This window comes from Bos taurus, chromosome 25 (assembly GCF_002263795.3).
Source record: "Bos taurus isolate L1 Dominette 01449 registration number 42190680 breed Hereford chromosome 25, ARS-UCD2.0, whole genome shotgun sequence".
Taxonomy (NCBI): domain Eukaryota; kingdom Metazoa; phylum Chordata; class Mammalia; order Artiodactyla; family Bovidae; genus Bos; species Bos taurus.
Window position 1 is genome coordinate 2,338,595 of NC_037352.1, and position 27,497 is coordinate 2,366,091.

General features: G+C 53.5%; 1 protein-coding gene across 4 annotated transcripts; it reads left to right on the forward strand.

The window, feature by feature from the left end:
• The first annotated feature begins 182 nt into the window (after positions 1 to 182).
• FLYWCH1 (FLYWCH-type zinc finger 1) lies at positions 183 to 27,454 on the forward strand. 4 transcript variants are annotated; one of them, XM_005224633.5, is made up of 10 exons: positions 183 to 430; positions 3,240 to 3,352; positions 13,702 to 14,133; positions 14,388 to 14,846; positions 15,779 to 16,222; positions 16,352 to 16,615; positions 19,374 to 19,637; positions 20,412 to 20,684; positions 22,338 to 22,410; positions 24,989 to 27,454. In XM_005224633.5, exons 3-10 carry the CDS (start codon positions 13,800 to 13,802, stop codon positions 25,116 to 25,118), a joined length of 2,241 nt encoding a protein of 746 aa, XP_005224690.2. In that variant the 5' UTR covers positions 183 to 430; positions 3,240 to 3,352; positions 13,702 to 13,799; the 3' UTR covers positions 25,119 to 27,454. The 4 variants fall into 4 exon arrangements, with proteins under 4 accessions (XP_005224690.2, XP_002697979.2, XP_059737506.1 ...); XM_002697933.6 differs by having other exon boundaries at positions 25,079 to 27,454; XM_059881523.1 differs by lacking the exon at positions 24,989 to 27,454 and adding an exon at positions 22,842 to 24,926.
• Positions 27,455 to 27,497: the final 43 nt, after the last annotated feature.

The window sequence follows — 27,497 nt, forward strand, 5'->3', positions numbered from 1 at the left end:
GCCGCTGCCCAATCCTGGGCTTGCCCCGCCTCTTTCGCGAACTCTGGCCCCGCCTCCCCGCGCCGATTGGCCAGGCCGCCGGCCGCCGCGCACTGAAGACCCGGAGAAGCAGAGTTTGTCTGAAGAATGGAGCTCCGCGGCCCTGCCGCGCATGCTTGCGAGGAACCCGCGAGTGCGCTCCTAGAGACTGGCTCTCCAGCGGGGCGGCGCGCGCTCCCTACGGCCAGCGGGGCGGAGCGCGCGACACGGGGCTCGCTCCCGAGAGGGCAGGTGGGGGCGGGGGTGGACACCCGGGTTGCGGTGGCCGGAGGGGCCTGGGCCGCGAGGTCGACGCCTGTGGCTGCAGCGGCCCGAGGCCAGAGGACCCGCCGCGCGGCTCGGTCTCCGGAGAGGGAGGGCCCCGCTGTTGTCACCGCCCGGCCGGTGCCCGGTGAGGACGGGCCCCCGCGGATCGGGGAGGGTCTCGGGTCCCTCGGCGTGGTTGCGCCCCCAGCCGGGCTCTCCCGGGGGTCCCCAGGGCTGCTGATGCTGGGGAGTGGGGTGTCCTCGGACTCTACGTCCCTCGATCAGGCCGCCTCCTTGTCCTTCACCTGCGATTCGCAGCCTCCTTTCTCCTCCTCCCCCGCAACCCACCCGACCCCCGGGACTGAGCCCCGACACCCCAAGTCAGGAAGCCCCACATGGGCTTGCCCTTCCTTGATCGTGTCCGCCCCACCCAGTACTGCCCCCGCCCTGGCATCCACCCCAGCCCCATCCTGACTTTGCAGCTCCAGAGGTCCAGTGACCTTGCACTTTTTGCTGTTGTTACACCTGCTTCCATTGCTGAATATATAGATTGCCTGTTGGTGCTTTCAAACTTTTTAGACTCAACCTATAGTGAGAAATATATCTGACATGCCTGTAGATGCCTATTACTGAGAGAGAAGTTTAAAGGGAGATTCTTACCCCAACCTCACATGACGCAGCCAGATCTACTCTACGTGCTTTCTAATTCTATCTTGTTCTAGTCTATTTTCTTCTTTCCATTAAAAAAAAAAAAACAGACTATTGCTAACCCATTAAACTGATTTCAGCACCTAATGAGTCTGACCAGTTTGAAGCCCTTGCTTTAACCACCACAGGGGTCCAAAAGAGCCTGACACGACTGAGCACACATACGCGCGCACACACACACACACGCATACACACACACACTCTTTTGCTTCCATTACCCCTTGTGTTTGGAGGATGCTGAACTCCAGTAACAGATAATCAATCACGTGTAAACTTCAGTTCCAAAGAAAGGGTATATTTTTTATTATTCTGACTTTAATGCTTTTCCAGGCCAAAATCATTTCTAGGACTTAGTTCAGTTCAGGCAGTTTTACCTTGTTCCTCTCCCAAAAGCTCCTAGATGGACTTGGGGAAACTGGAGCCTAGATTGTGGAGGGTTTATAACGGAGATGGACACCACTGTCATTGGAGAAGGAAATGATTCGAGCTGAGCTTTAGGAAGTCAGTACTTCGTAGGGAGAATCAGGATGCTGGGCAGAAAAGCAGTTGAGGAGATGGTGGAGGGACTTCCCTGTTGGCCGAATGGCTAAGACTCTGCTCCCAGTACAGGGGGCCTGGCTTCAATCTCTGGTCAGGGAACTAGATCCTGCATGCCACAACTGAGTTCCCAGACCCAGACCCTCGGGTCCCTGCAGCCAAATTTAAAAAAAAAAAAAGGAGGCAGAATTTCCCTGGTAATCCAGAGGCTAAGACTCTGTGCTTCCAATGCAGGAGGCCCAGGTTTGATCCCTGGTCAGGGAGCTAGGTGGTGAAAGAATCTGCCTGCTGATGCAGGAGTCTCAGGCTCCATCCCTGGGTCAGGATGATCCCCTGCAGAAGGAAATGGCAACCCACTCCAGTATTCTTGCCTGGGAAATCCCGTGGACAGAGTAGCATGGCAGGCTACAGTCCGTGAGGTCACGAAAGAGTTGGGCATGACTGAGCATGCATGCCCAGGGAACTAGACCCCCCCACCAACTGAAAGTCCACACGCGGCAAGGAGAAGATCACCAGTGCTGGGATGATGACCAGAGAGCCCGCACACTGCAACCAAGACCCGGCCCCTCCAGACGCATGCAGAAATATTTTTTTTAAAAAAGGAGGTGGTGGGAGAGGAAGCCCCAAGGTGATGTGGGGTTGGAGGACGTGGAAGATGGTATGACCCGGTGTCCAGGGATGTGAGGACGAGTCAGGCCTGATAAAGGAAGCATGGAAATCGCCACGGTTGTGATCTACGGGGGTTAGGAGATTTGGGGCTGGGAGTCCCATTAGCTGGAATCTCCCTTTCTGTCCCCTCTGCCTATAAACTGCTTTGGAGCAGCGGTCCTCCGGGGACATTCAGCAAACCTGGGTTGTCAGGATTCGAGGAATGCGACTGGCATCTTCCAGGTGGCGTTGGTGGTAAAGAACCTGCCTGCCAATGCAGGAGACTCAAGAGATTCGCATTTGATCCCTGGGCTGGGAAGATCCCCTGGAGGAGGAAATGGCAAACCACTCCAGTATTCTCGCTTGCAAATTCCATGGACGGAGGAGCCTGGTGGGCTACAGTCCATGGGGTCTCAAAGAGTCGGGTACGACTGAGCACACAGTGGCAACTTGTAGGCAGAGGCCGGGGATGCTGCTGAACATCCTTCATTCCACAGGATAGCCCCCATGACAAAGAATTATCTGGTGCAAAAGGTCAGCGATGCTGAGGTTGAGAAGCCCTGCTTCGGAACAGAATCCTTAATCTTTGGGGGGATCACTGCCACCTTCGCCTCTCCCAGCATTAATGCCCGTGTGCACACTTGGAGACCACGTACAGATCATAGGAGGGCCCGTGAGCCAATCAGTGTGCACGTCCTAGCGGGGGGCGGGCAGCTTTTAGAATCATCCAGGACCTTTTTCAAATGTCAGGGCCTTTGCACCTCCCCTTTCTATCAATCATTCGGATCCCCTCCTGGGCCTGGACAATGTACTCCCTGTTCGTATGTGATGTTTGTTGTTCATTCAGTCATGTCCGACTCTTTGTGACCTCCAAAGAGTGCAGCATGCCAGGCTTCCTGTCCTTCACCATCTCCTTGAGTTTGCTCAAACTTATGTCCATTGAGTCAGTGGTGCCATCCAACTGTCTCATCCTCTGTCACCCCCTTCTCTTATGTGATGACTCACAGTTTATGGAAGAATTTCACGTACAATATCTCATTCACCACTTTTCCTGTTTCCAGGTGAAATTAGTCCAGAGAAGTGATGGGATTTGCCCCTGGTCTCCCACCCAGCAAGCCAGCGCTGACGATAGCTGTTGGCGGACCGTGAAGGTGGTTCTCACTTGTCTATGAAGGTAATTCTCTTGCTACTCCATCAGCAGCTGAGCAGGGATCTTAGAGCTTGGACCCACTGGTGTTTGAAAACAGTTTGCATGTAATATTATGTGTCTCTTGGGTGTTGGGTTTACCAGAGCAGGCAAGCTGAGTATTGCACTCAAATTTGCTCTGTACTCCATTTGGCTGCAGAGGAAAAGAGCATCAGAGAGCGATTAACCGTGAACTGTGAGGTTCTCGCACTTACCATTCACATCTGCCTGACTTAAAAATACTCCAGTCACTCTTTACTGAGTGAAAATAAAATATTATAAAACAAACACATTAGGGCCCAAGTATTTACCTCCAAACAGTGGTCATACAAAAAAAGAAAACAATTTAAATCCACCTAGAACAAATATACAAATGTAATGCAAATAGAAGTTTCATAAAATAATGCTTACTTTTATTACATGCAATGCAGGTTAGTTATTTCCTATGTGATTTTTAAAATTGCTGATTGGGGACTTCTCTGGTGGTCCATTGGCTAAGATGTGCACTTCCAGTGCAGGGGCCCAGGTTCGACCTCTGGTCAGGGAACTAGACCCCACGTACTGCAGCTAAAGATCCCGCATGCCGCAATGAAGACTGAAGATCCCGAGGGCCACAACTAAATCCTGGCACAGCCAAACAAAATTGTAACATAAATTTAAAAAAACAAGTAAATAAAATTGCAGACTAGAGCCCCCAGATTATAATACCAATGACCAGGGAGATTTGAAAAGCAGAGGCTTAAGACCAAAACGGAGGAAATAAAACTCTTTCATGCAGATATAAAATGAATGCGTATTCAAGCTTTTGCTTAACCCATTAATCCAGGAACCCGTAAGATCTTATAACCAGTTTGCAAGGGAATCCAAAGAAGATTCTAGAAGACTGTAGGTCAGGAGTATTGACATGAATGCGTACATAGAGGCAAACCTGGAGAAACTGCTTACTTATCTGTATTAATTTACATGGTGAGAAAGCTAGAACTATTTTGCCTTGTTCTGCTACCTGTGCAGAGTTATAAAAGCAACTCAAAGGCAACAAGAGGCTAGAATGGTATAACCTGAAAGGCTGTGCTCCAGACAAAGCCCAATTTTCCACTGATGCACAATTTTCCCCTACAGCCTCATAATTTCAATGAAAGATCTTTTTTGCATGAAATGAGGGTGGTCCTGTCAGATGGGGTGGGAGGTCTGATCATTTACACAGGTGTGGCACGATTGCTAATTCACCTTGTAGGCTTTCTTGAGTTTGCTTTGCTGGAAGTCTCTGTAAGGAACCTCAGTTTGGACTTTTAAAAGTCTGGTATATGTTATCTCAAGGTACTGAAGCCATCCCCAACAAGCTTTCTCCCCCAGATTTCATCTGTACTACTTAAAAATTTGGGCAAATTCCACTCTTCTCGAGGTCCCCAAAATACCTTAAGGTGTCTGAGACCTGTTAGATTGTTATTAAAGGATCATTTTAACGAGATGCAATCATGACTCTCCCATCGATGTAAAAATAAACAAACATTAACGATTCTGTTTAACACACCAATGAAGGAACCTGTATGTTGTGACAGATGAAATAACGTGTGAGAAACACTTCACGTGATGCCCTGCACAAATGAAATGTCAAATCCTTCTCAGGGTGGCCATGGATCTTCCGGGCACTGAACCTCAAGGGCATCTAGTCCAGTGTTTCACAAAGCCGAGTCCGTGATCCACCAGGACCAGAGTCTCAAGGGGTACTTGTTAAAAATCCAGATTCTTGAATTTGACTGTAGACTCACCCTCATAATTTTGGGTGGGAAATCTAGGCATCTGAATTTTTTTTTTTTTTTTTTTTTTAAGCAGTGAAAGGTTTATTGCAGGGCCAAGCAAGGAGAATGGGTGGCTCATGGTCAGAAACCATCCTCAACCTCTCGACGACTTTCAGGGGAAAGTTTCTATAGGCAAAATTTGGTGTGGAGGCTGCAGGGTGCGTGACTTTCTTCTAATTGGCTGGTGGGGAAGTAAACAGGCAGAGCTCCAGGAATTTCCAGCCCCAAGCATCTGCATTTTTATCAAGTGCTCCAATAAAAAGTAAATTTAAAAATAAAAGTATCAAACACCCCAAGTAATTCTTACGGAGACCAGAATTACATACACAAATAATTGAAATAAAAGCTTCGTGAAAACTGAACTTAACCTCACTATATGGATGCACCCTTTCTGTGCTGTTTTTTTAAACAGTGCTCTTCAGCAGGCTTTCTCAGCCTCAACCTTGCTGCTGTTTTAGACCAGATCCTTCCTCCTGGGGGTGGTGGGGGCTCCCCGAGATCTGAGCTGCATCCTCGGCCCCCACCCACAGAGGCCAGGAGCCTGTCCTGCACCCTATTTGTGACAGCTAGAAATGTCTCCTGACCTTGCCACATGTCACCTGGGGGGCAGACCACCCTGACTGAGAACCACCGGCCTTAACCCTACTCCGTTGTCGATACCTGTTGATACCTATGGGTTAGAATCCTCAACTTTAAAAGAACCATTTTAAACTTATTTTAGGAGTATAAGCTCTGAAACAGACACAGGAGGTTCGCACACTGGCTGTCCTTTAGCGGCACAGCTCCCCGGGTCACAGAAACCTAAAATTGAGCCTCAGTTTCCTCCTCTGTGAGTGAAAGAAAGTGAAAGTGAAAGTCGAAGTCATGTCTGACTCTGTGACCCCCATGGACCCCACCAGGCTCCTCTGTCCATGGGATTCTCCAGGCGAGAATCCTGGAGTGGGTAGCTGTTCCCTTCTCCAGGGGATCACTCCCAACCCAGGTCTACCACACTGCAGGCAGATTCTTTCCTGCCTGAGCCACCAATGAATGAAAGAACAGCAGGCCTAATGGAGGCAGCTATTTGGGAGATAAAATGCAATAACCTATGCAGAGCCCTCGCCTAGCCCCAGGCACCTCAATTGGCATTTGGCAACTGTGAGGCATTGTAACCACAGTCCTTCAGATTCCTGAAGCACATGTGGTCGGAACCCACCTGGGAAAACAGAAATTACTGTAAGGTTTCACTGGGAGTTGCATCGCTCTCCCTGCTGGTGAAAGCTGAGAAGCTAAACCGGAAATGGCTTAGCACTGGCGCAGCAGCTGGGGGTGGGGGCACTGAGCAGACAGCGGCTGCTGGGGCAGCCACGCCAGGCAGGTCGCTTCTCCCTGAAGCTCCTTGCTCCCCATGCCACCCTCAGTCCCCCACGGTGGCTCCTGGTGGCCAGATCAGCTGGAAGCCACACTGTGTTAGATGCTCAGTCGTGTCTGACTCTCTGTGACCCCATGGATTATAGCCAGGCAAAAATATTGGAGTGGGTTGCCATTCCCTTCTGCAAGCCACAGTACTAAACCATAAAACAGATGGTATGTAGGGCCAATCAGTGCAGCTCTGAAGGCCTGGCTGTCACTACCCATGTAGTCACTACCCATGTGGTCCTGAGCCACTTGCTTCAGGCCCGAGCCTCAGTTTCCCCAGAAGCAGAGGGGGCAATGGTGCAGAGAGATCGATGGGTCCCTGCACTTGGGGTACCCATGATGTCATAGGATGTTTGTTCTTGGCTCAGGTCCCAGCTCGAGGACCAGCCTCATGGCTCTGGGTTGGAGTGTCCCCTTGGTATCCCTTCCTCTCCTCCACCCCACTCGCTTCTCTCTTCCTGCTTCCACCCAGAAGGCCTATGGCTCACTTATTTTCTCTGTCAACTTTCACTGTGTCTATAGGTTTGAAACTTGGGTTTTCAAAATCCTTTTATTTTGAGTTAATATTAGACTCTTAAAAAACAACTGCAAAAAAAAAAAGAAAGAAAGAAAGAAAGAATCCCCCTGTGCTCATCACCCAGTCTCCCTGAATGTCAAGATCTTACCAAACATGCGGTGATCAAGTCCGGAAATCCACACTGGTCCTGTACCATTAACCTGAACTCTTGGCCTTATGCACATTTCACCAGCTTGGCCCCTAATGTCCTTTGCCTGTTCCCAAATCCCATTTTGCATCTTGTCCTTGTGTCTCCTTCGTCTCCTCCACTGCCAGGTCCTCAGTCTTTCTTTCTCCGTGATGACCTTGACACTGTGACGCGTCCTGGTCAGTCATTTAGAATGTCCCTCCAACCGACTTGTCTGGGGGTGCTCATTCGGGGCAGGAACATCCCCAGAGATGACGCTGTGCCCTCCTCAGTGCGTCTCGTCAAGGAGGTCGTGGTGCTGGTGTGTCTTGTTCCCGGTGAAGCTGGCCTGGAGCCCTTAAAGGCTGTGTCTGCGCGATTTCTCCACTGTCAAGTCATTCTCTCTCCCTTTGTGGTTAATACATGTCTTGGGGGAAGTCTTTGAGGCTCTGCAAGGCCCACAGCGGAGACCACAGGATTCTTGATTTTTCACTTGTTTCTCTGCCCCATGATCTGTATTCCTCTTTATCTTCTTTTGTGACACATCTTGCAGAGGAATGGAATCCCTGCTTTTCCTCAGAGATATGGAGTTAAAGAAAACAATTATCAAGCAAGGAGGTGCAGCTTATCTTTAAAGTGTGAGATATTTCCCCACTGTAAAGAGCTCACGCACATTGTAAACAATGTTGAGAAAACAGAAGAAATTTAATGGAAAAAAATTAATCGCTTTTCTTACTAGTTTTAACGTTATGAGGTATTTCCTCCCAGTGATAGGGTTTTTTTTTTTAAGTCACAGATACATAAATCAGTCAATAAATAACAAATGTGACCAGACTTGAGATGAGCCAGAAGAAATGAAGTGTATTGAGGTCTAGAGGCAGTGTCACCATCCAAGGAGTATTTTGGTCTTTTTTAAAACAATAACAACAACTTAGCTTAGAAATTGTAATCTTTGCTGAATTTGTTCACTGGATTTTGCTTTCAACCTAATATATTTTGTAAATACAAACTTTTTTTTTGGAAGTCTTCCTGAATTATTTGTCCAATGTGGAAAAACTCCCAAATTCTAGTTCCATAAACTGTGCGCGCTAAGTCCCTTCAGTTGCGTCTGACCCTTTTCGACGCCATGGACTGTAGCCCGCCAGGCTCCTCTGTCCATGGGATTCTCTAGGCAAGAACACTGGAGTGGGTTGCCATGCCCGTCTCCAGGGGGTCTTCCCCACCCAGGAATTTAACCGGTATCTCTTAATGTCTGTCTCCTGCATTGGCAGGTGGGTTCTTTATCACTGGCGCCCCCTGTGGTACATCTAATTCTACCAAGGATGCTGTACTTTCAAGGAGCAACATCACCCTCTTGTGGCTCTATTGTGGTATTGCGCTGAGGACTTGGATTTGTGTTCCTGTTGGGGCCTGGTTACACAACGTAATACTTTGGCCCTTTACGAGGGATCCATCTGGTCTGCAGGTGGGGGCCTCCCACTCTATAAAGAGGAATAAAATAGCAAACATGTTGAACACATGTATGTGCAACAGAAAGTTAAATGTATATTAAAGACACTAATACAAGAATAGAAACAAGTGCATTTGAGTGGCAGAACTGAGGATAATTTATCAGCGTTACGTTCTCAACATTTAAAAGTGTTTTCAGTAAAGTTTTTACAATATGACATTAACAACTTACAAAATATCTTAATATACAGTTCATGCCCACTTTTGTGAAGAAATCAAGCCCAAGAGTGAGAAGCCTGTTTATGGTGAAGACTGTTTTTTATCCTGCTTGGCTTTCAGGCTCTTAGTTTCCAGACCAGGGACTGAACCTAAGCCCACGACTGTGAAAGCACTGAGTCCTGGTCCAGGGAATTCTCTATAAGGATTTTTTTAAAACAACTTTATTGAGATATGGTTCACATAGCATACAATTCCCCCATCTAAAGTGTAGAATTCACTGTTTTTAGTGTATTCACAGTCCACTTTATAACATTTTCATTCCCCCAAGAAGAAACCCTTAGCATCACTCCTGAATCTCCCCCTCATTCCTGTCCAACCCCCATCAACCACAAGTCTGATTTCCGTCCCTAGTAGACATCTCATGTAAATGGGTTCATGCCACATGCTGACTTTAGTGTCTGGGATCTTTCACTGAGCATACTGTCTTCAAGGTTCATACACATGGTAACAGGTATCAGAACTTCATTCCTTTTGCTTTGTTGTATAGTTGCTCTGTCGTGTCTGACTCTTCTGTGACCCCATGGACTCTAGCCCATGAAGCTCCTCTGTCCATGGGATTTTCCAGGCAAAGTGGGTTGCCATTTCCTTCTCCAGGGGATCTTCCCGACCCAGGGACTGAAACTGTCTCCTGCTTGGCAGGTGGATTTTTTTTTTTTTTTTTTTTTTCACCACTGAGCCACAGGGAAGCCCTCATTCATTTTTAAGGCTGAATAAATTCCATTGCATGGATAGACCACATACAGGCCAGACCAGGTGTTTTGGAGAGAAGCATGGATTGTGGATTAATCCAGCAGGTGCTGATCCTGCACGCAGGCCAAAGAGGAAGATGGTGGTCTGAAGAGTCGGGGGGCAGGTGCTAGGTGGCCTGGCGGAGAAGGGAGGGGTGTGGACTGTTCCAAAAAGTCTAACTGTTGAGGGAGGGAGGGGTTTTGTGAGCTTTTGTTTTAGGATGTAGGAGACATAAGAAGCTTAGGCATCTTTAACTCAAAGGACATGAGTTTGGGCAAAATCTGGGAGATGATGAAGGATAGAGAAGCCTGGCGTGCTGCAGTCCACGGGGTCGCAAAGAGTCGGACACGACTGAACAACAACAATGAGAAGCTTAGTCCTGAAAACTCTAAATGCAGAGACCCAGAGGAGGCAGAGGTTTGGGGACTAGGGAAAGCAGATCGTTCAGATGGAGAAAGGGCCCTGGTGTGGGGGTACCAAGGGAACTGGATTGGACACTTTGTTCTCCAAATCAAGATAAAATTTGTATGCTCTCTTTATCCAGACAGTGATGAGTCATTAGAGCTTAAGAAGCATTCATCCTCAGTGTATGAACTGTGAAAGAGAAATTGTAAAATTCAGAATCATGGAGGAATAACTTTCATCAGAAATGTGCATTGTGGGGGGAACCTCATTCATCAGTATGATAGATGGAGCATTACTATGTATAGTTTGCTATAGTTGTGGGGTTTTAAAAAATAATTTTATTTGCATGTGTGGTAAAATAAACATAACAAAAATTTACTACTTTAACCACTTTTAAGTGACAGTTCAGTGGCATTAAGTACATTCACATTGTTGTTCAATCATCACCACCATCCATCTCCAGAAATTTTTCATCTTCCCAAACTGAAACGGTCCCCATGAGTGCACGCGCAGTCGTGTCTGACTGTGACATGGCCCACCAGGTTCCTCTGTCCATGGGATTCTCTGGGCAAGAATGCTGGAGTGGGTTGTCGAACCCATATCTCCTCTCCCATGTCTCCTGCACTGCAGGCGGGTTCTTTACCGGGGATGACCAAAACGGTCTCCATTAAACACTAAGTCCCCATTCCTCCTCCCCACCAGTCCCTGTCAACTACTATTGGACTTTCTGTCTCTATGAATTTGACTAGCTACATCATGTAAGTGGAATCATAGAGTATTTGTCCTTTTGTGTTTGGCTTATTTCATGTTACAGATTCTTAAAATGCACAATTCTCATTTGATATCCTTTATACTTAATATTTTGTTCCTCTCACCGAGTTACCAGTCTTTCAAATGTGAGCATCTGAGGGATTTAAAATTGGTGTTGGATGGCCCTTAGAGTTCAGGAGTTCAAAAGCACTTTGATATTGGATATTCCACATCCATTAGTATTATCCCATCTATCAAAAAGTCAAAACTGACTATGTTCAGTTGCTTGCCAAGAATATCAGTTACTGCTGCATAACAAATGAGCCCTGATCTTACTTGCTTAAACTAACCATAGTCTATTATTGATCAGGGTCCCATGGAGTGCCTGGGCCACTTTCCCCTGGCTCGCTCTTGTGGTTACACACAGCTGGAGGGTCACTGAACTTGACAGTGGAAATGGTCTCCCTCCAGGCCTGGCAGTGCCTCCCTCCCCTGTGTGTGGCCCCTCATATAGCTTCCTTCTCTGGCAGTCTCAGGGCCCCTGTCTCAGAGGGTGACCCCCCACAGCAAGCTTCTGCCATGCTCTATTGGCTACAGCAAGTGACCAGTCTGGGCTGGAGACCAGTTCAGATTCAAGACCACATTGCAGAGGGACCTGCATACTTTATGAGAGGATTTGTGGTCATTAAACAGTCTACACTTTAAGGCCCTTTAGTGGCTGAGAATGGGAACCCTCAATCAAATCTAAATTGAAGCCCGTTGCAAGGACCCAAGTCTTTCCACAGCCTGTGGTCAGCCACACTTCGAGGTCTTTTGTTGCACTGGAATTTGTTCCATATCCTTTGAGGTACATGCACAGTGCTTAGTCGCTCAGTCATGTCCCACTCTTTGCGACCCCAAGGCCTGCAGCCTGCCAGGTTCCTTTTGTCCATGGGGATTCTCCAGGCAAGAATACTGGAGTGGGTGTATTTTAAGCTTTGTAAACAGAAGCTTCAGTTGAGAGAATTACACTGCCTCGGGGTGCCCATGACTCTGGGTGCAGTTCCACCGGAATGTGGGGGTTCTATGTCGGAAGGCTTTGGCCTCTGATCGCATGAGACTGAGGTCGGGGTCCTTGCCTCCACTGCGGACCGAGCGCAGGGTCTCACAGGAATGTGCGTGCTGGGAGGGCAGTGACCGCAACGTTTTGGCGGCTTGAGCTGTCTGAACGGCCTGTGGAAGGGAGGACCGGCTCCCTACGGCCTTTCGCCGCGTCGTGGGAAGGACGCGGGGTCGACAACGCGTTCCTGAGCCCCTCAACCTCCAGCGCTCAAGCCCCGGAGGCGGGCTCCCGGCGGACGGACGTGCGCCGGGGCCAATCAGCGAGGGGGGCGGGGCTGCTCGCGGAAGCTTTTTCCGCCTGAGCGGCCGCGGGCGCGGAGGCGCCGCCGCTGTCCCGTCTCTGACATCACACGTGCCCCCGGGTCCCCAGGGCCGCCGCGCCCGTCAAAACAGGGCTTTGCTGCTGCCCTCGGTAGCCTTGGCTCTGCCACCACGAGGACCCAGGAGCGCCGCGCGTGGTCTGATAGACCTTGGGGAGCTGCATGTGGGCCCCAGACCAGGAAACGCCACGCGGCAGGAATGGGGGACCCGGGGTGACAGCTCGCAGACGGGGAAGCCGGAAGGTTGAGGTCCGATTCTGGGCTGTCACCGAGAGGTGGGAAAGGCCCTGACATGCATCCCACCCAGTCCACCAAGAAGACAAAGCAATCACTGATGCCCCCACACCGATGCCCCAGGGCCCGGGTCTCCAGGCCAGCCCTGCCCCTGTCAGCCATCCTTTCTGCTCTCCAGTCCAGCAGCCAGGGAGCCCTCAGTGACCACGTCTCCTCTGGACACCTCCACAGCCCTGTCCCCACTCAGCAGGGGCAGCGCCAGCACCAGCTCAGACAGAAGTCGCTGCCCTCGTGGGCCCCTGGCATCCCCTAGCCCTGGGGGGCCTGGGCCTCTGGCCTGGGATGGGGACTGGATCTATTTGTGAGTCCAGAGTCCCGCCTCCCAGGGCCAGGCTCCCCTCTGGGGCCTGCAGAGTGCCCTGCGGGCCCAGCCCCCGCTCCTGGTGACACAGACAGAGTGTTGGGGTGAAGGGCAGCAGGCCTTCTGGGAGGGTCAGTGACCTGAGCTCCCATCCCCCAAGTGCTTTTCCCCGAGGCCCGTTGTTCAGGAAGCCCGGCTCCCGTTATCCTGGAGCAGGTAGCCCAGGTGCAGTGCAGGGCGGGCCCTGGACCCCCTCAACCAGACCCCCAGCTCTGCTCCCTGGCCGTGTGCCTCCGTGTTCTCATCTGTAACCTGGGTCGATGAGAATGATCAATTTCCACAACGTGGAGTGAAGGTGAAATGGGACAAACCCGTGGAAGCACTTCACCCCAAGCTCAGCACCTGTGGGCCTGGATTCCTAGTAACTCAGCTGTCAGTACCTTGGTCACGCCAGCAGCCCCTGCAGAGCCCTGTTTCTGGCACATTTTACAGATGGGGAGTGAGGTTTGGCTGGGAGAGGTGATGGTCCCAAGGCTGCCAAGACAGCAGACATGCTGGCCCGGGTTCTCCAGCTCCATTCAGGTCCTTCCCCAAGGTGGGGGTGGGCGTGGGGGGCACAGGGTAGCCCCACCTGCCCTGACCTCCAGCCCAGATTCCTCCTGAACCCTGGCCCAAGGGCCCCTCCACTGATGGGATATTTTTTTCCCATGTGAGATCTTAGTTCCCCAACCAGGGATCGAACCTATGACTCCTGCATTAGAAGTGCAGGGTCTTAACCACTGGACTGCCAGGGATGTCCCCGCTGATGGGATTTTGCCTCCTCCCCTAGGACAGAGCCCCTGGACCACCAGGTTCCTTGCAGGGAGGTGGAAGACAAATCCTACTGAGACCTGAGCGTGGCCTGGGGGCCCAGCTGCCTGTCCCAGAATGCCCCTGCCCGAGCCCAGCGAGCAGGAGGGCGAGAGTGTGAAGGCCGGCCAGGAGCCCTCCCCTGAGCCCCCTGAGCCGGGCACAGATGTCGTCCTCGAAGCCCCCACGAAGCCAATGGAGTTCTCTGAACTGGTCCTCCTGGCGGCCTCCACTGAGAGTGGGGATGGAATGGACACCCAGCCCGAAGAAGTGCACTGTGTCCTCACCCTGGAGATGGCTGACCCTGACACCCTGGCCGGGACTCCCCAGATCCTGCCAGTAGAGGAACAGTGTGGGGTGGTCCAGCCAAGGCCCCAGACCCAGGCACTGAAACCCAGCAAGCCAAACATTGGTGAGTTCCAAGCCAGCTGCCCCCAGCTGGCCACCTTTGTGGCCCCCTGTGCTCAGACTTGGGTTTTTCCAGCAGGGTGACCTTGGCCATCCCTTCCCTGCTCTGAGCAGGGCCTCCCTGACCTTATCCCAGGCTGGTTCGACGAGGGCAGGAAAGCGTCCCTGGGCGCCCCAGTCCCTGTATTCCTGTCCGTGGCCCTGACTGCAGGCCTTGCTCCGGGTCAGCTCACCTGCCCCCTATCTTGTCTTCTGCAGTCACCCAGCCCCTGGAGTTCCTGAGGACCCCATTTGGGGGCCGCCTGCTGGTGCTGGAGTCCTTCCTGTACAAGCAGGAGAAGGCCGTGGGGGACAAGGTGTACTGGAAGTGCCGCGAGCACACTGAGCTGGGCTGTCGGGGCCGGGCCATCACCCGCGGCCCGCGGGCCACAATCATGCGGGGCCACTGCCACCCGCCCGACGAGGAGGGCCTGGCAGCCCGGCGCCAGAGACAGAAGAGGCTCGGCCCGGCCCTACCCGAGGGCTTGGCGGGTTCCCAGGGCCCCAGCAGCCTGGTGGAGGAGCCCCTGGAGGGGGCGGGCCCGTGGCTGTGCCCCGTGGAGCCAGATCCGACCCCAGGCCCGATGCTGAGCTACCTGGTCCCCGAGGAGGACGAGGGGCTCCGAGCCCTGGCGCTGCTGAGATTGCCCCCGAAGAAACGCTCGACGCTGGGGAGCAGTGAGTACCCCCCACCCTGGCCTTACCCTTGAGCAGGCGGGAACCACTCCCCTTTCCTCTGCCCAAAGACACACCTGGGTCCTCTGTGGCTTCTTAACATGCTCAAAGTCAAAAAACGATTTTAAAAATATAAAGGCGTCCCAGTAATCATTAAGCCCGTGGGGGTAGAAGCAGTGCTTATGGGCCAGGCGGCCCAGGTCCTCCTGGAGCTTCCTGAGGCACAAACCTGAGGTTTGTGGGCCCCACGGAGTGCTGGCAACCTTTGAAGTTTGGGGAGGTGGGCCTGGTGGGAGATGTGAGCTTCGTGGCCCGGGTTCAAGGTCCGGCCCCACCTCACGCGCCTGGGCAGGCTTGATGAAGTTCTGCAGGTTCACAATATAGGCGATGGCCTCGCTGTAAGGGGACTGGGTACTGATGGGTGGGAAATGCCAGCCCTAGTCCAGTGTGTGTTGTCGCTGAGTCACTGCTAGATGGAGTCTTTGCAGAGGTTTTATTCTTCGTCTGTTTGTTGGCTTGCGTGTTGTTTTTGCAGAGGTTTTATTAGCAGTCACTGGGAGGTGGGCTTGGTCCCTGAAGCCGTGGGCCTCCTAACCTGGAAAGGATTGAAGAGTTCAGGGATTTAAGGGGCTGGGGGCAGGGTGTGTGTCTCTCAGGTGTGTCTTCTGGTCCCATTTTATTTTACGGAGTGTGCCTGTGTTACTCAAATACTAGATCCAATTTTCAAACAAACCCTACGCAGAAGTATGCCTGGGAGTAACACGTCAGAGCCGGCTCAGGCCTCCCCTCCTCCATCCCGAGACCCTCCCCCCACTGGCCATCAGGAGAGGGGCATGGTCCCTTTGGCTCCCTGGGCAGGCGGTCCGCGGGGGCACACCTGGAGCCCCGGCAGCGGGTGCCCACCCAGCCCCGCCTCTACCCGCTTCCTCCTCCAGGAGGGCCCCCTCCCCTGGAGTTCCTGCGGACCTGCTATGGGGGCAGCTTCCTGGTGCACCAGTCCTTCCTGTACAAGCGGGAGAAAGCCGTGGGGGACAAGGTGTACTGGACGTGCCGCGACCACACGCAGCACGGCTGCCGCAGCCGTGCCATCACCCAGGGCCGGCGGGTGACAGTGATGCGGGGCCATTGCCACGCGCCCGACCTGGAAGGCCTGAAGGCCCGGCGGCAGCAGGAGCGGGCCATGGCGGCGCTGCGGGCCCAGCCGGGCGGCCCCGGGGGCCCAGAGGACAAGCCGCTCCAAGGCGTGGACAGCCTGCTCTACCGCAGAGGGCCCGGGCCCCTGACTCTCACCAGGCCCCGGCCCAGGAAGCGCCTGATGGCCAACGACGAGGAGCTCCCGGCCGAGCCCCAGGGCGAGGAGGACAAGGACGAGGACCCGGGTGAGCCCACACCTGCTGGACCGGACCTCCCTCCAATCTTGCTCCCCGAGGTTCCAGGAGGCGGGAGGGGGTGACACCAGCTTCTGTCCCAGGGTCCCCCCACCTACCCACGCTCCCATCTCTCCCCAGGAGGCCCCGAGTTCCTGAGGACCCCTCTGGGGGGCAGCTTCCTGGTGTACGAGTCCTTCCTCTACCGGCGGGAGAAGGCGGCCGGGGAGAAGGTGTACTGGACATGCCGGGACCAGGCCCGCATGGGCTGCCGCAGCCGCGCCATCACCCAGGGCCGGCGGGTGACGGTGATGCGAGGGCACTGCCACCCGCCTGACCTGGGGGGCCTGGAGGCGCTGCGGCAGCGGGAGAAACGCCCCGGCACAGCCCAGCGAGGAAGCACAGGTTGGTCAGACAGATGGAGTAGGGGGTGGAGGCAGCCTCGGTGGACAGGCGGGAGACCCAGACTGCCCGCCGTGCCCTCTTGACCTCCAGCAAACATCCTTCTGTCCTTACTGGAAACATCTGGAAGGTTGCAGCTCCCTCCTGGCTCCTCCCCTCCCTGTCCTCCCCTCCGGTGCCCCCACCTCACCTCATCCCCTTCCTCTCCCTCCTTCCCAGACCAGCCTGGAACCTCTGCACACCAGATCAACCCGGGCCCCCTTTACTCCTTCTCGTCTTTTCCTTTCTTGTTTCACATGTATAGGATTTATGGTGGTGGTGGTGGTTTACTCACCAAGTCTTGTCTGACTCTTGCAACCCTATGGACTGTAGCCTGCCAGCTTCCTCTGTCCATGGGATTCTCCAGGCAAGAATACCGGAGTGGATTGCCATTTCCTTCTGCCATTTCCTTCTCCAGGGGATCTTCCCAATCCGGGAATTGAACCTGGGTCTTCTGCATTGTAGGCAGATTCTTTTCCAGCTGAACTATAAGGGAAGACTACAATAGGATTTATAGAGGAAGCTGATTGCACAGGGCAGTTTCTCATTTTTCCAGGGCGGGGTGGGGGGTGGGCAGTGGCTGACACTGTGCCCAGTAACAAGCATTGACGGCTGAAGGTGACACAGTCCTGTGATTGCTTCGCTCTCCCCCAGCACCTGCCATCGTCCCTCAGGGCTGGGCAGTGAGGGTCCCGGGCCCTCCTCCCACCTTCGACGGCCCCACAGGGCCTGTGTCTGACCCTCGCGAGGCCGCAGTAACTCACATATTAACGTCTCGCCAAGAGCGACCCTGGCCCAGCCTTCTGCTCACTGGGGTTCTCCGCTCAGGTCCGTCCATGACTCCACTTGCCTCTCCTCCGGGGTTCCCAGTCCCAGACTCTTTTGAGTCACCTTCAGAGCCTGGCTGGCCCTAAAATTCTCTAACTCGAGACTTCTGACTCCTTCTTTTTTGTTCCCGACTCTCTTTTTGTCCCATTTCCTTGTAACTTCTGTGTACCTGAGGATGGTCTCACCCCTTGCCAGCCTCACCCCCAGCTCCCATCCTGAGTAACCGCTCAGCTCCTTTGTTCTTTGCCTCTTCTCTGAAGCCTGCCTCCTCCCACCGTGTCAGCTGGTCTTGTATCCCCTTGTTGCCTGTTGACCTCCGACCAGAGATGGGGGTGCCCAGCAGTTCCCCGCGCGCTGCCCCCTCCTCTCAACGCAGCTGCTGTACTTTTGTTCCGTAAACCGTCCCGGCCGAGTGGGACCAGGCTGTTTGTGGCTCCTTCTCAGTGGCCGTCTGGTCTCTGTGCTCGGGACTGATCCTACGCATGTGGAGGGGTCTTTGCTTGAAGGTGTAAGGTCGTGTCTCTGCCCCTGGAGTGCGTTGCTGTGCTGGGGGCACTCGGGGCCTTTCAAGCCAGAAACTCGTGTCCTTCACTCATAGAAATTTCCTCATGTTCCATGATGTTCAACTCTCCGTTTTTCACACACTTCTTTGATTTTGCTTTCCAGTCCTTCAATTTGCTTTCTAATTTTCGCTCTCATACTTGAGCTCCTTTTTGACCCATCCTTCCAGAGCACAAAGCCCACCCCACCCCCACTCAGCCCCTGGCAGCGGCACTTGTCTCTAAGTGCCTTTTCTCTGTGGGTTTTTCTGGTCTCTGCCTTTTAGGGTAAAGCTTGTCTCTCTTTCTTTTTATTTATTCATTTATTTTTGTCAACAGGTGAAATTTTCCAAGCAGGTATATGCCATTCACTTCCATTTTCTGTTGATCACATAGTTGTATAAAGCAGCACAAATTGAAGGGGAATGATTTTTTTTGGCGGGGGGGGCATGCTACACAGCTTGCAGGATCTTAGTTTCCCGACCAGGAATTGACCCCTGCCCCCGAGTGAAAGTGAGGAGTCCTAAGCACTGGACCTCCAGGGAATTCCTAGGAATGATTGTTGTATCCACGTTAAATTGCTTTGCATGGTCTCATATGAGATACTTGGTATAAGAATCTTGACTTTTTGATTGTGGAAGATGTGAGAATCTTTGATCATGTGTCCAGTGGTCCTTGGCTGTCTGCCAGGTTGAAGGTGAGACCCACACGCTCTGTATGTGGGCGCCAACCTGGTGATGCGACAGACCCCAGACCTAAGCGTCCAGCCTGGCTGCCGGTTCCAGGGACTCAGGCAGGGAAACAGGGTGGGCCGCAGACTTCCTTCTCCTCTCCCCACGCCCCACTCTTCCTCTCCAAGACGGGCACCTGTCTCATTGCCCTTCAGGCACACAGCCCTTGCCAGTCTGCTGTTTGCAGCCTGCCCTGGGCTCAGCTGCTGGACTCTGCCTGTTCTGCCCCCCTCAGACTGGGCGAGCCTTTGCTTTGCCAGCTCTGTGACCAGGTGCCCCTCTGCCCAGCCTCTAACCTGCGTCAGCATCTCTGCCCGCTCCTCCCCTCCCCTCCTTGCATCTCCGGTTCATGTCCTGTGCTTTTTTGTTCTGTTTTCATCGAGTGCAGGGAGAGCAGAAACGTGCCCCCCGTCCCATACCTCCCCTCCGGCCACGCACCGGCCCCACTGACGGCTGCCACTCCCGCTCCTGACAGAACCCCCAACCCCTCCCGCTGAATGGTCCCCGTGTCTCGACGGCGGGGAGTTCTCGAATCAGAACCTCCTGGGTCCCCCTCTCAACACCTGGGAACAGCAGCCCACCCTCCCTGCCTCCCTACCCTGACGCCATCCCATCTCTCCCCAGGAGGCCCCGAGTTCCTGAGGACCCCTCTGGGGGGCAGCTTCCTGGTGTACGAGTCCTTCCTCTACCGGCGGGAGAAGGCGGCCGGGGAGAAGGTGTACTGGACGTGCCGGGACCAGGCCCGCATGGGCTGCCGCAGCCGCGCCATCACCCAGGGCCCGCGGGTCATGGTGATGCGCAGACACTGCCACCCGCCTGACCTGGGGGGCCTGGAGGCGCTGCGGCAGCGGGAGCAGCTCCCCAGCCCGGCCCAGAGGGAAGGCTCAGGTGCGGGAGGTGGGCGGGCCAGGGCTGGGTCTGGTCTCCCTGGGGACAGCCCAGGGCGCGGACTGGAGGGAGCCTGGTGGGACAGTCCTCCTGTGGCCCAGGTTGGGTGGGTCTGTCCCCTGGGCAGTGAGCTCCCAGGGAGAGGGGCCCCACACTCCCGCTCTGGTCCTGGTGGGGCTGGGGTCTCAGGGGGAGACCCCCTCAGATGGCTGGAGAAGGGCAGGGGTGATACTGGGAGCTGCAGGAAGTGCTCCCGGACCTGGGGGACCCTCTGTCTGCCCTTCTGTCCCCACCCCCCCTTCCAGCCACCCCAACCCCAACATATCATGAGCTTTCAGTTCAGAGTCTTAAAACGTCTCCTGAGGGAGAATTTGACTAGTCACCAGCTGGCCGAGGGGCGGGTGGCCCCAGAGCGGGGAGGCCCCTGGTGCACTGTCCAGAGCAACCCCAGGCCTTCCAGAGTGTTCCAGTCCAGCCCCTGCCCTGGGGTGCCTGCCAGCCATTGTGGCGGTCGAGCTGGGTCAGCAGGGGCCTGCGGGAAAACTCAGGGTTTGGGCGGCGGCGGGCCCAGCTTCCTCGGTAGCCCCAAGGGCCTCAGACAGACAGACAGCCCACACCCCAAGGTGACAGGGCCAAGGCAGCCTGAGCTTCAGTCCCCAGGGCCCTGCGGCGCAGGCTGGGGTGGGGGCAGGGGTCCCCACTTTTCTGGCTGGAGCTCTGCGCCTTGCTTCCGGGCCGGCCAGGCGCCCCACTCACATGGCATGTTCCTTCCAGAAACCCCCCAGCCCCTGGAGTTCCTGAGGACTTCCCTCGGAGGCCGGTTCCTGGTGTACGAGTCCTTCCTCTACAGGAAGGAGAAGGCGGCCGGGGAGAAGGTGTACTGGATGTGCCGGGACCAGGCTCGTAAGGGCTGCCGCAGCCGCGCCATTACCCAGGGCCCGCGGGTGACAGTGATGCGAGGGCACTGCCACCCGCCTGACCTGGCAGGCCTGGAGGCGCTGCGGCGGCGGGAGCAGCTCCCCAGCCTGGCCCAGCAGGAGGACCCAGGTACAGACAGGGCCGGGGCAAGGCTCTTTGCCAGGCCGAGGTTCAGACATCCCAGGGGGCTGACACCGTCTGGGGAGCTTTGTTCCCTGGGCTTCCTGCCTTTTTAGAGTCTCCTACCCTACCTCCCACTGGCTCCTTCTCCTGGATTGAGAAATACACCTAAGTCTGTCCCATCCCTTTTTTTTGGGGGGTGGGGCTGTGAGGCCTGTGGGATCTTCATCCCCCCATTAGGGAACTGAACCCACGCCCCCTGCACTGGAAGCACAGTCTTAACCTCTGGACCACCAGTTGTTCAGTCGCTCAGTTGTGTCTGACTCTTTGCGACCCCATGGACTGCAGCATGCCAGGCCTCCCTGTCCATCACCAACTCCTGGACCTTACTCAAACTCATGTCCATTGAGTCGGTGATGCCATCCAGCCATCTCATCCTCTGTCATCCCCTTCTCCTCCTGCCTTCAATCTTTCCCAGCATCAGGGTCTTTTCCAGTGAGTCAGCTCTTTGCCTCAGGTGGCCAAAGTATTGGAGCTTCGGGTTCAGCATCAGTCCTTCCAATGAATATTCAGCAGGGTTGGACCACCAGGGAAGTCCCTAAATCTGTCCCATTATTAAAAACAACTTCCCTGGGAATTCCCTGGCAGTCCAATCATTAGGACTCCACGTTCTCACTGCCTGGGTTCAATCCCTGGAGCTAAGATCCCTCAAGACACACAGTGCAGCCAAACACATCTAACAAGCAAACATTCCCATTCTAACTGCCATTTTCTTTCCTCTCTTTTACACTAAGAGGTCTTCATTTTTTACAGATGGTAGTATCTTTTGAAAATCTGTTTAAAAAATATAGACTGTTCTAGAAGAATGTACTAACGAGTATGCGCACACACGCATGAGCACATGCACGCACACACAGAGTTTTGCAAATAATTAACCATGTTGAACTGAACTTGGTTTTGCTTCAAATAAACAGAATGTAAAACCAGTCTTTAGAAAGTGTCTCATATTAATTCATGGAAATAGGAAGGGCCACATCTTATACAGGAATGAATCCTGTTGTATAAAACAACCAAAGGAAACTTGATTTCTGCTTTAAAATTTTTCTTTTCCATGAGAAAGCCAGTTTAACTTAACCAAGGAGGAGGTGCTATGACTCGCCTTTGGCAGGATGAAGGGTGTGGCCTCTTCGAGATCTAGTTGCCTTCCAATCTTTTTGGTTACAAGGTGAAGCCTGATTCGCAATCTACAATAGCTTAGTTTGGGGCTTCTTTGGTGGCTCATCTGGTAAAGAACTTGCCTACCAATGCAGGAGATGCAAGAGTTCAATCCCTGAGTCGGGAAGATCCCCTGGAGAAGAAAATGGCAACCCACTCCAGTATTCTTGCCTGGAGAATTCCATAGACAGAGGAGCCTGGTGGGCTACAGTCCATGGGGTCGCAAAGAGTTGGACACGACTGAAGTGACTTAACACACGTGCACGCAGTTAGTTTGGGGCATCAGAAAACCAGAATTCCCAATGACTTCCCCAGTCAGAGTCATTCCGCCTGGTTTTCTTCATCCTTAAGGCCTTGAGGTCATTGTTCCAAGGGGTGTGCCTTTGCCTCTGGCAACTTCAACAAGAGAAGAAATATTAATTCATGTTTTCAATGTTTTTCCCTCAGAAAAGGTAAAACTTCTGCCTGAAGTTCAACTGTGCCTCGAGACGTGTGCTCCTGAATGCCAGCAGAGCTATGGGTAACTATATTGGTTGTCTAATGCTGCATCACAGATTACCCCAAAGCCTCAAGACGAAGAACAGCAAATACTTACTGCTTTTCCCAGGGTCTGTGGGTTGAGATTTCAGGAGGGGCTAGTTGGGATAGTTCTGGCTCCGGGTCTCTTGTGAGATTGAAGGGAAGGTGTCCGTGCAGGTCAAGCTTTCAGCCATCTGAAAGCTTGAGGAGAGGGGCTGGAGTAGGTGTTTCCAAATGACCTGTTCGCTCACAGGGCTGTGGGCTGGAGGCCCACACCACGTAGACCTTTCCTTAGGGCTGCTCGAGTTTCCTCAAACAAGACAGCTGTTTTCCCCCAAAGTAAGCGATCCGAGGGAGGGAGTATATTAAAAAGCAGAGACATCACTTTGCTGACAAAGGTCCATGTAGTCAGAGCTATGGTTTTTCTGGTAGTCATGTACAGATGTAAGAGTTGGACCATAAAGAAGGCTGAGTGCCAAAGAACTGATGCTATCGAACTGTGGTGCTGGAGAAGACTCTTAAGAATCCCTTGGACTGCAGGGAGATCAAACCAGTCAATCCTAAAGGAAATCAACCCTGAATACTCATTGGAAGGACTGATGCTGGAGCTGAAACTCCAATACTTTGGCCGCCTGATGCAAAGAGGTGACTTATTGGAAGAGATCCTGATGCTGGGAAAGAGAAGGGGGCAACGGAGGATGAGATGGTTGGATGACATCATTGACTCAATGGACTTGAGTTTGAGCAAGCTCCGGAGTTGGTGATGGACAGGGAGGCCTGGTGTGCTGCAGTCCATGGGGTCACAAAGAGTCGGACACGACTGAGCAACTGAACAACGAGGGAGCAGGGCAATATGGAGGCCACCACCTACAGCAGAATTCACATTCTTAAGCACACGTGGGACATTCCCCAGGATGGACCACATGTAGGCCATCAGACAAGACCCTTCAAATTTAAAATGACTGAAATCATAGAGTATGTTGTATCACCACAGTGGAGTGACATTAGAAGTCAATAACAAAAATTTGGGAAACTCATAAATACATGAAAGTTAAACAGCATATTTGTAAATATATCCAGTGACTCAAAATTACAAGGGAAATTAGAAGATACTTCGAGAGACTTCCCTGGTGGTCTTAGTGGTTAAGACTTCCTGTTCCAATGCAGGGGACCTGGTTTGATTCCTGGTCAGGGAACTAGATCCCAACTCATCCTGTAAGGCTGGCGGTAGCCTAGCACCAAAACCAAGCAAAGACATCACAAGAAAAGAAGACTAGAGAACAATATCTCTTAGGAATACAGATACAAAAATTCTCAGCAAAATACCGCAAACTGAATCCAGCAACGTGAAAAGGATCCTACACCATGACCAAATGGGAATTATGCCAGGAATCCAAAATTGCTTCCCCGTCTGAAAGTCAGTATCATACAAGCTTGTATACAGAAGAGACTTAACACAGGAGGCCGCCAACTCCTGTCCTTAGAACATCCTGTTTGTAAGGCTGACCCTGAGCTTCCAGGGTCCAGATCAGGATGCTTCCAGGGCTTGACTGATATTCTCCCTAAATGATGACAGTTGCTCACTCTTACCTGTTTGTACAAAGAATTTGATTTTTGCTGAACACTTGCTTTTCTTCATGGGCTTCCCTGGTGGCTCAGACAATAAAGAATCCGCCTGTAATGCAGGAGACCTGGGTACAATCCCTGGGTTGGGAAGATCCCCTGGAAGAAGGCATGGCAACCCTCCAGTATTCTTGCCTGGAGAATCCCATGGACAGAGGAGCCTGGCGGGCTATAGTTGTAGCCTACCAGGCTCCTCTGTCCATGGGGTTGCAAAGAATCAGACATGACTGAGCGACTAAGCACTGCTTTTTTCCTGAGATTCTGGAATATCAGTGACTATAGGTACCCTCTGCTTAAAACAAGATATAGTTCATTCATACAATGAAATGTTGCTGCTGCTGCTGCTAAGTCACTTCAGTTGTGTCCAACTCTGTGTGACCCCATAGACGGCAGCCCACCAGGATCCCCTGTCCCTGGGATTCTCCAGGCAAGAGTTCTGGAGTGGGGTGCCATTGCCTTCTCCAACAATGAAATGTTATTTGGCCTTAAAAAGGAATGAATTGCTGACACACGCTACAACACGGATGAATTTCAAAAATATCATAAGAAGTGAAAGAGGCCAGACACACAAAAGACCACAACTTGTGTGATTCCATTTCTATGAAATGTCCAGAATGGGCAAATCTATGGAGATGGAAAGTAGATTAAAGTTTGCCTAGGGTGAGGAATGTTGGGGGTGCAGTTAAAGGGCATGGGGTTTCTCTTTTGTTGTTGTTTTCTTGGCCACGCCTCTTGGCTAGCGATATCTTAGTTTCCCCAACCAGGGATTGAACCCTGGGCCATGGCAGGGGAAGCACCAACTCCTACCCACTGGACTGCCAGGGAGTTCCCAATCCCATGTTTTCAAGGCACCAATGTGATGTATGTGTATAAAAATGACCTAGTTGATGGTGATCTGTAGGAGGAAGGAATCCTTAACTGTCTTTTTTTTTTTTTTTTGCATTTATTTATGCTAGGTCATTTTTTATTTTATTATCCTTAACTTTCTTCATTATCTCCTGCCATGTTTGGATTTGCATGACACACCTGTGCTTCTGTGTCATCAGGAAGGTGGAAAGTACACAGCTCGACAACGAGTCCCAGTGAGGCCAGCCTCCGGCCTGACAGCAGAGGAACCAACCCAACCTAACATGTCACCAGTGTCAAGGATGCTCCAGGTCCTTGCAGGACCCTGGCACTTCCCACCCAGTTAGATTTTGCTCGACAAAGCCTCTCTTTCATTCTCCAAAGCATCCACGGGCTTCACATTTCCTCCAGAGGCCTCCCAGGAAGAACGCTTGATGGTGTCTCCCTGCTGGCAGAGAAGAGCCCTGGGAGCTGGTGGCCTGCAGCAGTGCGTGATGTGGGGTGACGTGGCGGGCGGGGGGACCCCCGCGGGGGCCTCAAAAAGCTCAGAGAAAGGAAGCACCATTCACAAAGATACCTCCCCCCGCCCCAGCCTGCTGAGCCGCAAACACCCAGCCATCCTGAGAGCCCACAGCTTTGCCAAGGACTTCCCTGTTGGGTGTGGTCCCACTTGGGCTCCATAAAGTAGAAAGTCGTCGTGGCAGCCACGTCAAGATGAAGGTGGGCGAGTTTGGGGAAGTCCCTGCCTCTTTGGGCTGAGCTGCCCCACATGGTGTTTGCCGGGCAGGTGCCGGGCGGGCCTCCGGGCTCCTTGGGCACCTACTGCCTGGGTGTGGCCGTCCCGTAGCAGAGCAGGCATAAACCAGGGGACTTTTACACCATCTGTTGGAGTTTCCTTTGCTCTTCTCCAACTTAAATCAAGCGCGATGTCAACGATGCCCAGGGCAGGTGGTGTTGGGCCATGGGAGCCCACGCTGGGCAGACTGCCCAGGGTTGCCCAGGTTTGCCTGATGCCGGAGGAGAGGGAGACCCAGAAGACAGAGGGGCAGAGGCATCCCCTTCTCCTGTCTTCTGGTACAGCCAGGAGCAACAGGCCGATGTCCCCCACCAACCCAAGGCTGCAGCTTGCTAAGGGGGCCGCGTCCCTGCCAGCGGCTCCTTGCCCCCACCCTGTGGTGGCTGGGGGCTCCCCCTCTTCCGCCTAGCTAGCCGTGCGGCCTGCCGTCCGGCTGCGGGGCAGTAACAGCTTGGATGCCCCCCGCTGTCCCTCTACCTCCACACTTCCCGCAATAAACCCGATTTTATACCTCGCCGTGCTGTGTAAAGCTGCTGTGTGTCTACATGCCCGCTGCAGCAACAGATGGCCAATAGCAACCAGGAGGCCACACACTCCACGCGTCCCTGTGCCATGTGGTTGGAAGTGATGGAGTTTGGTTGGGCAGAGGGAGGCCTTCACACCTGGGGCAGCATCTGCTCACCTGGCCCAAGTGTCAGCTGGACCAGGCACGGGTGGGAGTCCTCGGAAAGCTCACGGATGGGGTCTCCTACTGGCTGTTCCCTCAACCCTCATGGAGCTGAAGGAAAGGCCTTGGACCTCTGCTGACTCATCCCACCTCCTCCATGACTTGTTTTCACAAGCCGGGCCAAGCTGGAAGTGGAAGTGGCCCCCCCCAAACTAGGGCCACCTGGACCCCCACCCCAGACCATGGCTACCTTCCCAGGCAGGTAACTGACCCATTCCTTGACTGGACTGCCAGTTCCACGGGGCCCTCGCCCACCAGCCTGGCCAGCAGTCATGGAGATGGCCCAGCAACATGACCGGATGGCCCACCCCACCTCCCAGGTAGGAGGCCCGTCCTGCTGCTGGCCCCACACAGTGGACACTCGACACGGGGGCTACGTTTCAGGCAGTGCTCTTGCCCCGAGACACCGAACTGTTCTCAGCCAAGGCCAAGGCCGAAGACACAGCCCTGGGAGGAGCAGATACACCCCAATCCAGACCCACAGACGAGCATGCCCATGGCAGGCAGCTGCAACTGAACATCAGTGGACAGGCACATCTGTGCCACCACCAGCTTGCTCTCTGCTCAGTCTCTCATGAAGGGGAGCCTCACAGAGCCCCGAGGTGTCAGGCCAGAAGCACTGAGTCCTAGCAGCCAGCGTCACCCCAGCCCCACAGGGTCACTGGACCCCCCGCCTCTGCAGCATGTCTGCCCCGCCCTCTGAGGGGGCCCATCCGCGCAGCCCCCGCTCTGCACCTGCTCTGACCTCAGAGGGCAGGTGGCTGGTCCGTGTTGCTCAGACCGAGGACTCCCCAGTGGACGCAAACCTGGATGCCATGGCCGCCTGGGGTGGCCCCATAGCCACCCACCCCCGAGCCCCCTTCAAGTGGCCACCTCTGCCCTGGTTCTAGAGCCACAGAGTTGCCCCCGCCCCAGTGCCGTCCCAGAGGAAACAACCAGCAGGAAGCTGGCCCCTGGCAGACAACACCAGTGGGACGCAGCCCTGCCCTCCTCCTGCCCTGTCTCCGCCTGGCTGCTCCTTCCTGAAATAAACCTTGCTTCGGTATGTCTTCACCACGTGGAGCTGGTAGAGTATTACTGTGTTCCTTTGGGTGAT